Here is a 15,878-nt window from a genome sequence, read left to right on the forward strand (position 1 = left end):
GTGCTCTATGATTCCTTGAGCAACAGTATATATCATCAATGTGTATGGAAGATCTTTCTATCAACTCATACGTACTCTCGTAATCCTTTGAGATTTCTTTGTTCTCTGGAATCATTTCAAACATCGGAGCGTCCTCCAGTATTGATTCATGGACATAACTATAATCAGAGACAATCTCATGAGAGGGATTCTATACATTGATGATTGGTTTGTGCCTTACTCACCCTCTTCTTCCTTGGGTGAGTGTCAATCGAACCAAGTGACCTCCTCCTCTTCCTTGGGGAGCCACGGCCTCAACCACACCTCCACTAAGTGCGGTTGCAGTGCCTCTATCTGCGGCACCGTGCCCCTTGTAGGGGACTTCTAACCTTGCAGGCACATTTGCAGCTGGTATATATGATCTCGTCACTTTTACGATATCAGTAAACGCATCAGGCATCGAATCTGCTACGTTCTGAAGATCGATTATTCTTTTCACTTCACTTTCACTTTATGAAGTGCGGGGATCAAGATGAGACAGAGTGGGGACAAACCACGACAATTCCTGTCGTTCCCTTGGAAAATCCTTTTTCCTATCTCCCCCTAACGACGGGAAGACTGTCTCATCAAAGTGACAATCCGCAAATCTAGCGGTAGAGAGATCGCCTGTCAAGGGTTCCAAATAACGGATAATTGTTGGGGATTCGTATCCAACATAAATACTTAATCGTCTCTGAGGACCCAGTGTAGTGCGCTGTGGGGGCGCAATAGGCACCTATACTACTCAACCAAATATGCGTAAATGTGAAGAGTCAGGCTCATATCCAGTTACCAACTGGTACGCATAAAATGGTTGGCTAGCTGTGGGTCTTAAACGAATAAGTAAAGCTGCGTGCAATATTGCATAACCCCATGCAGATATAGGCAGGTTAGTGCGCATAACCAATGCCCTAGCCACCATCTGTAGCCTTTTGGATGGTGGCTTTTGCGAGACCATTTTGTGTATGCACATGGGGTACAGGATGCTCTACATCGATCCAAATAGATATGCAATAATCATCAAATGCTTTTGATGTAAACTCTCCAGCATTATCAAGCATTATAGACTTGATAGGGTGATCAGGGTGGTGAGCCCTTAAACGTATAATCTATGCTAGGAGTATTGCAGCATTTCTTGTGAACAATAAAACGACATGTGACCAGATTGTCGAAGTATCCACCAGAACCATAAAGTACTTGAATGGTCCGCATTCTGGATGGATAGGTCCACAGACATCTCTTTGTATCTTTTGTAAGAATGGAATGTTTTGTTTTGTATCTTTAGCATAGGAAGGTCTCGATCCTGTTTTTGCTAAAGAGCAGGCTTTGCAAAACGAGTGATGTGCCTTTGAAATAGTCAATGAGGCATAATGTGAGGGAGGTGGTGCATCTGGTACTTCAGAAGGCAATGACTGCATTTGGGCAATACTAGAACCGACACCTTACAGTGTGGCGGATTTTTCTCCCATTTTTCACTCGAAAGAAGGGAAGTCCGTGTGAGTTCTTGAAAAATACGGATCATCATGTCATGACCTCTGTGCCATAGGCGGTCATGCAAAAGCCTGTATGAGTCAGTGTCCCATATTTCATTGTTGGTGACAATATAGGATTCAATGATCCGAATTGTAGTGAGGTACAGTCCACTAGATTGACTCATAAGTTTCTCTAAGATGTGTTTCCTTCCACAGTCATTAGATGTAATATCAAGGTATTCGGTTCCATTCTCACGGTGTGTTTTTACTGGATAATCGTTGGCACAAATAGCTTTGAAACATTAACAAGGTTCGATTAGCTCTTTGTGCATATAGAGCGTCTGTGACTTGAAATGTTGCGCCTTTAGGCAACAAAAAATTTGGCAGTTCCTCGCCATTTTATTAGTTTTGATAATCCAATCATCGTAGTCACAGAGGAATTATAGGCTATTTAGTTCAATGAATAATTGCCTATTTCTTAATATTGTGTGGGTAGTCCCACTATCATCTAAGCACTCAAGTTCTCCTCCATTCATTTCTACAAATAAATGGGAGGTATTTAGAAAATATAACTCATATTCTTTAGAGTATTTCTATTTGCGTAGAATGATATTCTTTTCATTCTAATAATTTTCTCTAGATGTATTGCTTTACATCTTTATAGTGCTATGTCGAACCATGTAAATATGTGTATAGTAAATAAATTTGAATAAATTCAGTGCTTCAGAATAAAATTCAAAATTTATTAATAAGCCAACGATAATCAAATCAAGGTCTTATTCAGAAATCTTATTCATCAATCCATGATTGAAAATAAACTTTAAGACCAAATAATAGTCTAATTAAAAATGGGGCATTATGCCTTCACAACTGTCTTTGGAAAATAAAATTGAATAAAGCAGATCAGTCAAGATTGAGAGCATCCATTGACTTAGCAAGTTCCTCTTTGCCATTGGAGTCTGCAACTGTAAGGTTGACGTCTAGGTCATGACCTCCTTCTTCCATATAGTGAGTCACTTGTTCTTTAGACTCTCTATACCTCTTGTAATTGGCTGCTACTCTGTTGTTTGCTTGGCAGTTCTTGTACCAATGCCCAATGAATCCACACCTATAGCATGGTTCATTGTCAACTCTTTCCTTTGGCATCTTTTTTCCATGATCCCCATGTCCCTTTCCATGTGGTGCATTGTTGCCACATGGGTAGGGATCAGCACGTCTAAACCCCCTTGCATTGGAGTTATTTCCACCTTTCATTTTTCCATAATTAGCCTCGGGAATTTTCTTTGTCCCAGTGGGCCTGGCATTGTTATTCAAGAGAATCTTATTTTGTCTCTCAGCCACTTGCAGTAGGCTTATCAACTTATTGAAGGTTGTGATTCTTTTGTTGTCATAATCCAACTGATACTGGTTCGCTAGTATAAAAGCTGAATTAGGAAAGGTGGTAAGAGTCTTGTGGATCATATCATCTTCTGTGATTTCCCTTCCACAGAAATTGAGACGTGCCTTTAAGCGCAACATGTCCTTGTTGAAGTCATTGACATTTTTATAGTCAAGCAAGCAGATTCCATTCCACTGAACCGCCAGTCCTGGGAGCAAAGTATCGTGAATGTTCCCAAAACGTCCTTTAAGGGCATCCCACAGTGCTTTGGGTGTCTTCAACTGAAGGTACTCCCAGCGTAGGCTAGGATCAATATGTCGCCTCAGAAAAATTAAGGCATCTGCTTTCACCTTATTAGATAGTTCATCATCTTTGGGATCAGTAATGGTGGCAGTGTAGTCTTTTGCCACAAATGCAGTTTCCATATCGAAAACCCAACGATGGTACTCAAGTCCTTCTGAGTCCAAAAATGTCAAACTCAGGTCGAGTTGGATCAGCCATCTACATAAAACAAGAGAGAATATATAAATTACGCAGTCATAAAGACATCCACGTAAATTATTTTCCAATATATGAATTAGATTTCAAGACCAAGATTCGTAATGGTCACATTTTTTTTTTTTCGATGCTATGTGAAAATACTTTAACACAGTAAGTATGTATTTATAATGCGCATGAACTTTCATTATCATGGCAAAATGGAATTTTATATGTCGTATTACAAAAATAACTATAACACATTTAATAATAAATAAGACATAGCATATATAAAAATAAACTACATGATATGCTCAAATTGCACAAATATACAACAAAATATATGCGACATATAATAATAGCAATAATATTTCATGCGTAAAATAAAATATAAACAATAGCATAATTAAAGGCATGCTTAGGAATAACTATATAAGCGTAAATAAAATTCACAAAACATGCTCACAATTGCATAATAAAAACATAAGCAATAAAATATAAAGCATGCTTAAACATAATTATAAATCATGCTTAAATATAATGATATAAGACATAAATAATAAGGCATGTTTAAAACAAAAATTATCTAATTAAACATGCTTAATAACAAAATAAAATAAAAGCATAAACAATAAAGTATAAAGCATGCTTTGTTAAAATCATAAAATAAAATAAAGAAAACATACTTGATTTCGAGAAAATAAAACAATCCTAGCGCACGCGCGTGTTGATGCAGGCGTGCGTAGCGATGTTTTTGGGCTTATGAAACTAGGCCGCTTCCTCTCCCTTTTCAGCAGTGGGCTTTGTTTTTTTTTCTTTTTCTTTATCTGGGCCGCAGGGCCTGTTTCTTTTTTTTTCTTTGCTTTTTTTTTTTTTTTTTCTGGGCTGCAGAGGCCTGCTCTGTTTTTCTTCTTGGGCAGCAGGGCCTCTCTTTTTTCTCTTTTTTTCTCTGGGCCGCAAAGGCCCCTTTTTTTTTTTTTTTTTTTGATTGGAAGTTGTTGGCCCGGGTTTTTTTTTTTCTCGCGTCTTCTTCTTTCTTTCGTTTTTTTTTTTTTTCGTCTTCTTCTTCGTTTTTCTTTTCTCTCTCTTCTGCGTCTGCTTCTTCCTTTGGCTGCTTTCTCACTTGTGGTGTGCAGGCAAAGCGATGACTGGGCTGGGTGCTTGAGCGACGGGGCTTAGATGCGACAGTTGGCTGGGAGCAACGCTCAAGAGGTGGAGCGACGCCGGAATCTGGGCTGCGGTCGGTGATGCAGGCGGGGATGAGGCTGGCCGGCTGTGGGCTGCGATGTAGGGTTGGTGCTGGAGGCGGATCACCGGCAGTACTGGGCTTCTAGAACGCCGATCGGATCGCCGAAATCTGGTGCTGTAGGTGGGAGTCCTTCGACGACAGTCTTGGCAGAGGGAAAAAGGCCGGTCTGGGCGTGCAGCAGCGACGAGTGAGGCCGTGGGTTGCAGCAGCAGCAGTGTTCTGATGGGATCGAGACCGATGTCGGAAGAAAGATTCTGATGGGAGGCCGATGGTGTGCTGCTGACCTGCTGTGTGTCCGCTAGAGGAAGATGGGTGCAGAGAGCAAATTGCTGTTGGCTGGGATCGAGACCGGAATGGAGGTGAGGCCGGTCTAGATGGTGCCGGTCTTGGACGGAGAAGAATTTTTTTTTTTTTTTTTTTTTATAGTTGGTGGCGGTAGGAAAAAGGAAGAAAAAGATTTTTTTCTTCTAGGGTTTTGATTTTTCTCGACGAAAAGAAAATTAGAAAGCTAGAATTTTTTCTTGGCTATTTGCTCTGAGCGTGCTGATAACGTGTAAAAGTAAATGGAGATTGGAATTGGTCTACTCATTTCATTCATAACCCCTTTATATAGGGATAGGATTACAACGGAAATATCAATTACATTGATGATACTAAATGCTGATTGAGCTGTGATTTGTAATTGCTTGATTCCCTCTTCGTCTGTTTCTTTGACGAAGGCACATAATGTGCTTTTCCTTGAACAAAAAGAGCATATTAAAGAAAATTTTGAAAAAAAATTTCAAAATATAAGGTTAAAAGATGTCATTGAAGAAGAAATAAGCTTTTCTAATGAACAACTACAAAATTTAGAAAAAGTCAAATATGCTATAAGTAAAGAAAATATTTATAAGCATTCTAGATTTAAAATATTTTCTCATAGAATATTTGAGCAATTTAGTGAAAACACCACAACTCAATGTACTGAAGAAGTGTAAATCCTATTGTTTGACAAAAAGAGAATTGAAAGATGGAAGAAAAAAAATATCCAAACATAAGATATGTTCATATTGGTCTAATCGTGATCACTATAACTGCAATATTTAGGCAAGGTTTAGACACATCAATACTTGCTGTAGTTTTTGACAAAACATTGAATAATCCACTTTAGTTAATGATTAGAGGAATCCAATCTAACCTAGTAAATGGAATAGTTTGGTTTAACATGAAACCAAATTACTTTCTATCTATAACAAATAGAAATATTGAAAATTCGGTAAAGATAAACATTCAACTCAAAAATTTAAGTATGGATCATAACTCCCAGAATTTAGCAATCCAATAAATAACAATACATGAGCTAGCCAGGCTCCCTCAAACATCTATAAAATATCTAGATAAAAAAAACATAATCGAATTGTTTGAACGAAATCTATTGGACACTGAAATACAGCCAACATTATTATATTGGAAAGATTTAGAAGTACCAAAATAATGGTTATTCAATGACTTTGTAGAAGAAAGGTCTAGTAGCAAACCAGCTACTATAGAGTTTCAATCATATGGGAAAAATCTCTACTTCAGAGATAAAAGATCTCAAAGTAAAAAGTAGCAACTAGAATCTCCATGCCTGTTAAGTTTGCAAGAAACTAAACCTCCTAGGCTGCATTTGTTATGTTGGAAACGAAGCCCGGACTATTGGTTTCCATTTCTAATAGTTACTGCTATTTGTACATAACTTTTATTATGGAAAGGAAACTAAAAGGGGCAATCAATTCCGTCTAATGGGTGGAAATAGATTAATGGCCTGAGGGTGGTACTTCAATTCCTCCGTAGCTATGGAAATGAAATTACAACATATACCTCTAATGAAACAAATCATATAACCTCCTGTCTTTGCTTATCGAAAACAAAGCTTTTCTGCATATTTTCTTCTTCAAAATCTGGTAATGTCATCATCACCATCCCGGTCGTCAGAGCCATCAAGGCTGTTAGACTTTACCAGATCGATTATTTTTCTCTAATGGATTAGTATTGATATACTCTCCCATATATTTGACTGTCATTCCATGAATGAATGATCGAAGCTCTTGGGGATAAACCCATAACTCTTTGAAGTGAAAAAATCCCTGAATATAATTTTCATCTCCTTATTTACATAGCGCTGATGATCGGTTATGGATCGAGATTCAGAAGAACAAAAAGCAATTGTAAGGGCTATATAAAATATATTAAGAAGACGAGCTAGCTGGTTTGCAATGTGTTCCTTTCCATAGCTACAAGGTCGCAACATGTTCTTTTCTTTTCTTTTTTATTTTGTACTCTTTTGGATCTTTAGTTCATAGATTTTTCTCTGGTGATGGCCATAAAAATCAATATCTCTTCATTCTGCTACATACAACAAAAGGGTATTATTGGAAACAAGTGACACTTTTATCCTATTTCCACAATTGTCAAACTCTTTCTGACTATCAATTCCATGGCACACCAAACACGCAAATAGAAATGTCAAAATCCATTCCATTAATTTGTAGTTAAGGAAAGGATATTAATTCAATTTCCCATCATATGATTTTGGTCAACTAAACGAGGCCCTATAGTCATAAACAGTGACTCAAAAATAGAAAATAAGAAAGACAAAGAAGGGGCAATTGCACTAAAACAAGTGCAAATCCCTATAATGTCAGGAACAAACTATGAAAAAGAAAAAGAAAGAAAAGAAATTATAAAAATTTGTGAAATGTGTAGTTTTTATTCTAGAAGTTGATGAATGTTCTATTGTTTTAATAAAATCTTTGTATGTTTCATCTTGAGTTGTTCTCAAGTACTTTTCAAAAGCTTCTTCATTTACAAACTCAGGAAGAGATTCTTTGGCTTTTCTTTTCTTTTAAGGTTTAGAAGTGTTTTCTTCTTTATCTGTTTCATTATCACTTAAAGTGTTTATTTCATTTTCATTATCATTAGATTCTGAAGATATTATTTCATCATCAGATAACATATATATTAATATCATAATTAAAATAAGAAAGCAAATCTTCGTATTCCAAACAAATTGTTCTTATTTCGTTAAGGCAATGGTTGAACTTTGATATTAGACAAGCAGAAGGGTCTGCTACCTGTATTGGAAGCTGTGGTGCCACTTGCATAATATAAGTTCTGTGTGAGACACTTGTGGGACCAACTTCAATAGCTGTTTCCTTGAAAAGTTTCAAAGGATCAGGTATGGACAATTTCCAAATCAACAACCATGGCTTACTACACCAAAAAGTTGATTCTGATGAAGCAAATGGACCTTACAGCTTATGACTGGTTAATAGGTAAGACCTAAATTCATTAATCTATAAATGCTTGTTGTTGTTAGAATGATGATATGCATTAATGAGGGCTAGTATTTCATTTTTGTCGATCTAATTACTAGTTTAGAGCTCATTTTAGTAGCATACTAAAATGTGATGTGCTTCTCAATAATTTGTGTGAAAGTTTCAATGCTTTCATTTGACCTACTAGATCCAAGCCTGTCATTTCATGCTTTGAGGATATTATGGTTAAGATGATGAAGAGGATTGCAATGAGAAGAGACAAGATAAGCAAAGTTGTGGACCTTATCTGCCCCAAGCCTAGAGAAATTCTAGAGAAGAAGAAAGTTAAATTTGCAATAGATTGCATACCATATGGTTCTGGTAGCCCCCAAATTGAGGTAGAAAGTTTTGGAGGAAGTAGACATGTGGTTGATCTGACCAGAAAGACATATGCATGCAGGAGATGAGATCTAACTGTTATACCATGCAAGCATGCCATAACTATTATCAACTTCATGAGATACAAGCCAGAAGACTATGTGGATGCTTGTTACCTCACCAAGACTTACATAGCTGTTTACTCCAACACAGTAAAGCTAGTGAATGGGATGGACTTGTAGATCTCTTCCTATGAACCTACCATCCTCCCACCACAGTACAATAGGTAGCCTGGTAGGCCAAGAACCAAAAGGATGAAAGATGCATTTGAAAAGGAGACTGAGGGTTCCAAGCTTGAAAGTTAAAAATCCTTAAAGTGTAGTAACTATGGCACATGGGGTCATAATGTGAAAACTTGTCATAGGCACCTACCACCTAAGGAAAAAGCAACTAAGAAGAGGAAACTAAACACAGGAGAGGCATCAACTCAAACTCAGGTGTTTTGTGCAAAGTTTGGTCATTAGTAGAAAATGCAATTGATATAGGTGTAGCCACACTGACCACATTACTTGGTGCAAACTAAGGGTACCAAAAAGCAGCCAAAGTCAAAGAATGAGCTTAGAGCAAAGGCAAAGCTAAGAACTAAACAGTAGAAGGTAAACTCAGCTCACACTTGTTTTATTTTTGTGTTATTGTTTGGTTCTCTAGGTTATTATTCATCTCATTACTGTAGAAAAAAAAAAGGATCAAAAGAAGACAGTAACAAAACATCAAATGCATCAATAGCTATAACTGCTTAAAGCAAGGGTAACTGCTTAAAGCAAGGGTAACTGCTTAAAGCAAGGGTAAAAGCTTCAAGTAAGGTAGACCAGCTACTTCTGCATAGGCTTCATCAAGGTCATTTGCAAGGATCAGGGAAAATGCAAAGAATGGGGTTAGTAACCAAGGTTAGGTTATGATTTAGAGATGCATGTTGCAATTTTTTTGTGCAATCTTGTGCTATGTCACATGGTTGCTAGGTCTAATATTTTGTTTGGGAGAATTTTTGAATAGTACCTGAACTAAAGGTCACTGTGAATTAACGTGCCTCACTTTACACTAACTACACTTTGGTACCTGGACTATAAAACCCGACTACATTTAAATACACACCGTTAGTTGGCATGCCACCTGGCAAATTTTCAAGGGTAAAATTGTGTCTTGACTATTCACCTTATTTTTTTAACTATCCACCTTTAAAAAGTCAATCTTTTTTAATAAAAAGGATAAAAAAAAAATAGGTGGTGCGATCATGACAGTAGATCCACCTTGGAATTTTTTTTTAAATAAAAAAGAAAATAAGATTTCTTGGGGTTGTTCCACCGCACAAATCGAACCAAACATCACGTTCCTTGTCGGCGTGTTTGGAATGCAAGGGAAGTGGAACAGATCCGGCTTTGGCGTCGGCCCGGATATTGTCGTAAGAAAGCAAAAGACTAGACTTGGGGCTAATGGAGTTGTTAGGGAAGGCAGAAAGCGGCCAGGAATTGGAAGAAGGAGAAGATGGGTTTTTACCGAAGGAGAAAGCACCGTTTGGGATCTAAGGGAGGACTGTGAGAATGGATTATTGACACTGGTGGGTCTGGCTATGGGGTTTAGAGGGGAAGGAGAAGAGGGGGTGGAAGATGCAAAAGAGGAAGTATTGGAGGAAAGTCCCATTTGGATTTTGGCCCTGAGAATTAGATAGTGCAAAAAGGTATCTGGGCCATAAGCTAGCCAATTGCATCAAATCGTTCTCACCAAGATCTTGTATCAAAAGATATCCCATGATTTTGATGGCATTTTTAGGCTCCAAAGCCTTGATCTTTCCAAACAGTAGGTTGGTGACTTCACAAAAGAACCCATCTTGGATCTTTGGGTTCTCTCTCTCTCTCATGGTCCATGGGTTTGATCTGAGCTTTGGGGTCTCTCTATCTCTCTCTCTCTCTCTACGTTGGGTGCTATGGTGTTTTTGAATTGGTAGTGTATTATGTGATTGGTTGGTGAGAAATATAGATTGAATTGGTAGTATTTTCTGGAGATTTGTTTTCCTGGTTGCTAGTTGCAGAGAGAGAGAGAGTGAAAATCTATAACAAATTATATCTAAAAGTGGGGTGATAATTAGTGAACTAATTGATACTTATAGCTCCTACGACAATTTGCCAGGTGAGGACGACCGGTCTCGGATCCGTTATAGCGCCGGAAACATCTTCAATAGCTGCAGCTTTTCAAGCTTTTCTACAGTGGCGGGTTGGAGTAATGTTTATAGCGAAAGTGTGGTTGTGGCATTTTGTTCTGGTAATGGAGCATGAATCATATGGTTTTGTGATGTTAATGCTTGGAAATATGGCTGTGCTTGAGTTGGACTTGGTTGGGGTTCTGATGAATGTGAAGGAAGAGATCCGAGGCTTCCATTTTGATATTGGCACCAGATTAATGGCGCCACCACTGGTCGTTTAACTTGAAACTTCAGAGAGAGAGAGAGAGAGAGAGTGAAAATACCAAACTACCCTCTAAAAATTGAATAATAACAAAATGTTAACGGTATTATTAACAGCGTGTATTTAAATGTAGTTGGGTTTTATAGTCCAAGTATCAAAGTGTAGTTAGTGTAAAGTGAGACACGTTAATTCAGGTACTGTTCGAAAAATTCTCCCATTTTGTTTAGATGATTAGAGGTATAATTTTGTGTAACTCAATCCAAGCTGTATTTTTGGTTAGTTAGGATGTAAAACACATTGATGCATCTATTTGGTTGCTACAACAATTTTTTGGTAATTTATGTGTTACATTTTCTACTAATTTTCAAGTTCTGGTCATTTTCTGGTTTTGTTGATGTTTTATTCTTCAGCTAGTTAATTTGGAGGTTTGGATCCTATTTTCTGGTTAAAAAGGGATGATTATATATAATTTAAATTTTAGAGAGAAAATGGAGAAATGTCCGTTTTATCCTTTTAGGAGATTTAAAAGATGACAAATAGGCCATAATGTCTAGTCTAGCTCAACATTTGACTCATTTTTCGAGATAAATTTGAATTTTGGACGCTTTTGATGGAAAATGAAAGTGCAAAGACCATCATGATTAAAAAAAAATTATTATGGATCAAACTGATGTTTGCTTCAAAATTAGAGGAAACAAACTGAATTTAGTCATTTTTCATAAAAAACGGAGAGAAAAAAAAAATAATAAGAATATGACGAAATTAAACCGAAAGAAATAAAAGAATGCCCTGGCTTGAAAATAAACACACACGCACGCAGTCCAGAGCGACAGGGTCCTTTAATTCTCAATCATGGAGGACATAAAGAAGAGAAAGCTGGACAACAGTGAAGGAATCTCACCGCATTCAGAGGAAGACTTGCGCGCCCTTCTTGACCCTCTCGCCAAGCCCCAGCTCGTCGATCTCCTAGCTAAACTGTGCGTTTCACTTTCTTACACTCTCTCCTCTTTTCCAATTCTAATTACTCCAACAATTGGTCCTTGAATCTTGAACCCAACCCCCCCATGTTGCATGTGAGAATGGTTGTGTGGTGTGTGTGTGATTGACCCTGTGTTTGGTTGCATGTTTGAGGCATAAAGGGGTTCCCAATATCCTTCAATTGCAGAGGAAATTAAGGGTATAGCCACAGCAGATCCTGTTCACCGCAAGCTTTTTGTTCGTGGGTTGGCCTGGAATACCTCTTCCGATACTTTGTGTGCTGTGAGTGCATTGTTTGTGGTGTTTTGCATGTTATCACTCTCATATTTGTTTGTACATCATTTTGACTTAGAGCTCTTCATTTGTGGACCAAATATGGGTGCGATCATTCGGGCCGTGTTGCATTGATCTTAACTAGCTAAGATATGGTATGTGTTCCAGGCATTTAGTGAGCATGGAGAAATTGAGGAAGGAGCTGTCATCTATGACAAAGCGAGTGGAAAATCGCGGGGATATGGTTTCATCACTTACAAACATATGGAGTCAACTCACCGTGCGCTCAGAGCTCCTAGCAAGTTAATTGATGTAAGCGTTTGCCTCGTCGCAAGTCTAATTCAATTTTTTTTATTTCACTCTTTGACCATCTAGACAAACTAGGGCTGATATACATTTTGAGTTCGACATGTTGACTGAGGAAAACGAATGAAATTTAGTGACGTTATGTACTATATTTTGCTGTTGAGTTGTATGTGATTGGCAATCTTATTAATGTTGGTGGTTGAAGAAACATCTTTTGATTGTTACTTTTCGCCCTTCTGTTACAAGATACTGGCTTCTTATGATAGTTCCAAGTTATGCAAAATAGCTGCTATGCAGTTTCAGAGTTGCCAGTTCTCCCTCCGTACTCTGTAGTTTCGTGTGAATAATAGAGTATCTATTTTTTATTATACTTAGAATATCTGTTATAAGATGAATTTGTTGTATCAACCTTGGTGCTCTGTTGGTTCCATCATCAAATAAAAAATGCCTCTTACAGAAAGTAGCGATTGTGGAGATTCATAGATTGTCAGTTTTTGAAGTTTTAAAATATACATTTTTTTTAAGCAAATGCATAATTTACACAATTTCTTGAATGGTAATTACATATCTGTTCTTTACGTAAATTCAATTTGAAGTCAACTCCAGTTATCTAGACGGAGAAATATTACAAGTCAATAAGATAAGAGAGATGCTTAGCCAAGATTTGTAAAGGCCTTGGCTTTCTGTAAAAAAAAGGGGATGAGGCAGAGTTAATGAGAAATGAAAGAGGAAATAATTGATCTTCTTTAAAAATAAGGAGAACAATTTATTTTGAAAGCCATGTAGTTTAATAGGGAGGTGCAAACTTATTATATGTGGTAGGAGTATTCAGACATACAGGTGTATTTTATCAGTTGATATGGTTGGTTACCTTGTTCCATGACTTTTTGTGAACTGTGATGGGGAGTGGCTAGACTAAGGGTGAGTGTTGTATGAGTGACCAGGTAGCAGTGAGGCCATGAGCTGGGAATGGGTTGGCTAGATAGTGTTCCTTTGGATGGACTCTATTTGCAAGTTTACGTGTAATTTCTTCATATGTCCTATTGCATAAGATGAACTGAACAGACAAAATGGTTGCACCTCTGTTTGTACATTGTGAATAGTTAACTTTCCATTTTTAAATATATTTCAGTTTCTTGATTATTTTTTTCCAGGGTCGCATGGCTGTTTGTAATTTAGCATGTGAGGGGTTAACTGGTTCAACTTCTAGCCAAGATCTTACCCAGAGGAAACTCTACATTGGGGGCTTATCACCAAATGTCACTAGTGAGATGCTCCTCCACTTCTTTGGCAGGCACGGTGATATAGAAGAAGGTTCAGTTGCATATGACAAGGACACAAATGAGTCACGGTATGAAAAAGTTTATCATCATGTACTGCATGCGGAGAATAATATATCTCCTTATCCTTAACAAGATTCTTGCTATAACCTGCAGTTTTGTATTTTTTACTTTTTGTGTAGTGGGTTTGGCTTTGTAACGTTCAAGACAGTGGAGGCTGCAAAGAAGGCCATAGATGATCCACAAAAGACCCTTGGGGTTAGTGAAGAACCCTTGTTTGCATTTTTAGTGTTCAGTTTATCTTTCTAAATGCAAAATCATTTGAACAAAGTCAGCTGAAGGTCAAACGTATAAAGGCCTGAAGGTCTTTATGTCCATGTGTTTTCTGTGGGTTGTAGCTGCATTATTACCTCAATATAATTTTAGGAGTGGGGATCTCCAGTTCACTAATTTCACAGTGTTTATCTTAGGACTAAAAGTAAAATCAAAAGAACAAAAAACACAAGGGAGAACCCATCCCAAATTCGACCATTGCCATTGCCATCACCGGTTGTTACTCATCCGTAGTCTTATGCCCAAATCTATGTGTAATTGACCAGTAACACAAACCATGGCAAAATTGAAACGACTGCAAGAAATTTGTTCTATTAGATGGTTGTTTGTTGTAGAAGAATTCTGAACCATGTTGTTTGAGTGTATAATTTAAATGATAGGAGCAGATTTTGGCATCACTATGAGGCTATTTGTCTAAGCAGCATTATATTTACTTCCTGGTTTAACTTGTCTTGATTGAGCACGAGAAAAGAGTTAACCATCATGTTTTACCAATAGTTTTGTTCATGTACTTGGGCAAAGATAGTTCATGTTTTCTTGCATTAATTTTTCATCTACGATAAAAGTTAAGATCACGTAGCACAGCTTTTACATACTTTTCATTATGCTTATCTAAGAAAGTTCTGAGAGCATTGCTACCCATATTTCATAATGGTTACATACTATTGGCAAAAAAATCATATGGCAGCAATTGTCTAATGTTCTTGTTCGGTTGCAGGGGAGGAATGTCATTGTGAAACTTGCCGATTCCCACAAAGGCAGAACAATTCAAACACAGTTACCGACACCAATGTTTCAAATGCCGTTGCCTTTAGCACCTGGATATGCACAACCTGGAAAAGCCCATCCAAGCACCGCCCCTCATGGCTATGGTTACCCACCAGCTGTGGGACCATACCATGATAATACTTATTCAAGTCCTCCCACAGCTCCATACCCAACACAGTCACAAATTCCGTATCCATATTACATTGGCAAACAATAATTGATGACAGACAGTTTTCAGCATATGGTAAGTGGCCCTTTCTTTTTCATTTGGTATGTGGTTTTATAGCATAACTGTTGTCAATTTTGATTGCTTTCCTCATTCTCTATGTGCTAAGTTTTGCAGGCCTCTAAACTAGTTTGCACATCTGGTAGATGATTTAGGGAGAATGTGTGTTGGGTTGGAATCTTATGTGGCATAGAAGCTACGTTTCTGCACTGGAATTTTGCTCTTGTTGTACTATTAACATGGTGTAGTCAAAACCTTTCAGTTGTTGTAGGTAGATTTTTTACCATGTTGTTAGAACTAGGGTACCATTTTCCTTTGTTGCGATGGAGACTTGTTAGACTAAACCCAAAGCTATCACTTTTCACAAAAAATTTGTTTGCTTGTCACATGTTTTTCTTCTTTTTGTACTTCTGTTGCTTGATTCTGTAAAAGAGATGCTCAGGCATTGATGAATTCGCCCGATGATTACACTTCGGTTGTAGATGAACCTGACGGACACTTAACCTACCCAATTCTGCAACTAATTGCAACACTTTGCATGCAAGGGTACTCCAACAGCCTCCATGTATAATTTCTTTTTGCGTTGTAAATTACACCAAGTGATGCAGGGTTTGTAGGTTGGGTTTTGGAGGCGGTGATTTCAGTCTGGAGTGGACTTCTGATAAGAGTAACTGATCAAGTATGGCTAAATGCCTGTTTCGAACTGAAGACCAGTTGGGATAAGGAAAACTGTAGCTAGTTCTTTGTATGGGAAGGTACATACATTGTCTGGGCTGTTTTCATCTGGACAAAGATTTGTCAAACTGAAGGAAGTTTACTTCCAGGAAATCTTTGAGCTCGGCAAGGTTATTGTTATTTAAGAAGGCGATATTGTCTCCATGAGCTCGGATTTACAGACTTGGTTCTTTCCATTGCATCTTTTCCATTTGGGAAAATTTCTAATTACTCCAGGCGGAAGCCGCCCTGGAAGTTTCTTACCAGGAGTGATTGGAATTTTCAGAAACT

The 15,878-nt window shown here is 37.7% G+C and overlaps 1 protein-coding gene across 2 annotated transcripts; it reads left to right on the top strand.

Moving 5' to 3' along the window:
- The first annotated feature begins 11,507 nt into the window (after positions 1 to 11,507).
- On the top strand, positions 11,508 to 15,752 carry LOC112191460 (UBP1-associated protein 2C). Of its 2 annotated transcripts, none has more exons than XM_024330810.2 (7): positions 11,508 to 11,686; positions 11,849 to 11,969; positions 12,129 to 12,272; positions 13,421 to 13,617; positions 13,729 to 13,804; positions 14,598 to 14,891; positions 14,983 to 15,752. In XM_024330810.2, the coding sequence occupies exons 1-6, from the start codon at positions 11,562 to 11,564 to the stop codon at positions 14,862 to 14,864; spliced, it is 930 nt and encodes a 309-aa protein (XP_024186578.1). In that variant the 5' UTR covers positions 11,508 to 11,561; the 3' UTR covers positions 14,865 to 14,891; positions 14,983 to 15,752. The 2 variants fall into 2 exon arrangements, with proteins under 2 accessions (XP_024186578.1, XP_024186579.1); XM_024330811.2 differs by having other exon boundaries at positions 14,991 to 15,752.
- Positions 15,753 to 15,878: the final 126 nt, after the last annotated feature.

Source organism: Rosa chinensis, chromosome 3 (genome assembly GCF_002994745.2).
Source record: "Rosa chinensis cultivar Old Blush chromosome 3, RchiOBHm-V2, whole genome shotgun sequence".
Taxonomy (NCBI): Eukaryota; Viridiplantae; Streptophyta; class Magnoliopsida; order Rosales; family Rosaceae; genus Rosa; species Rosa chinensis.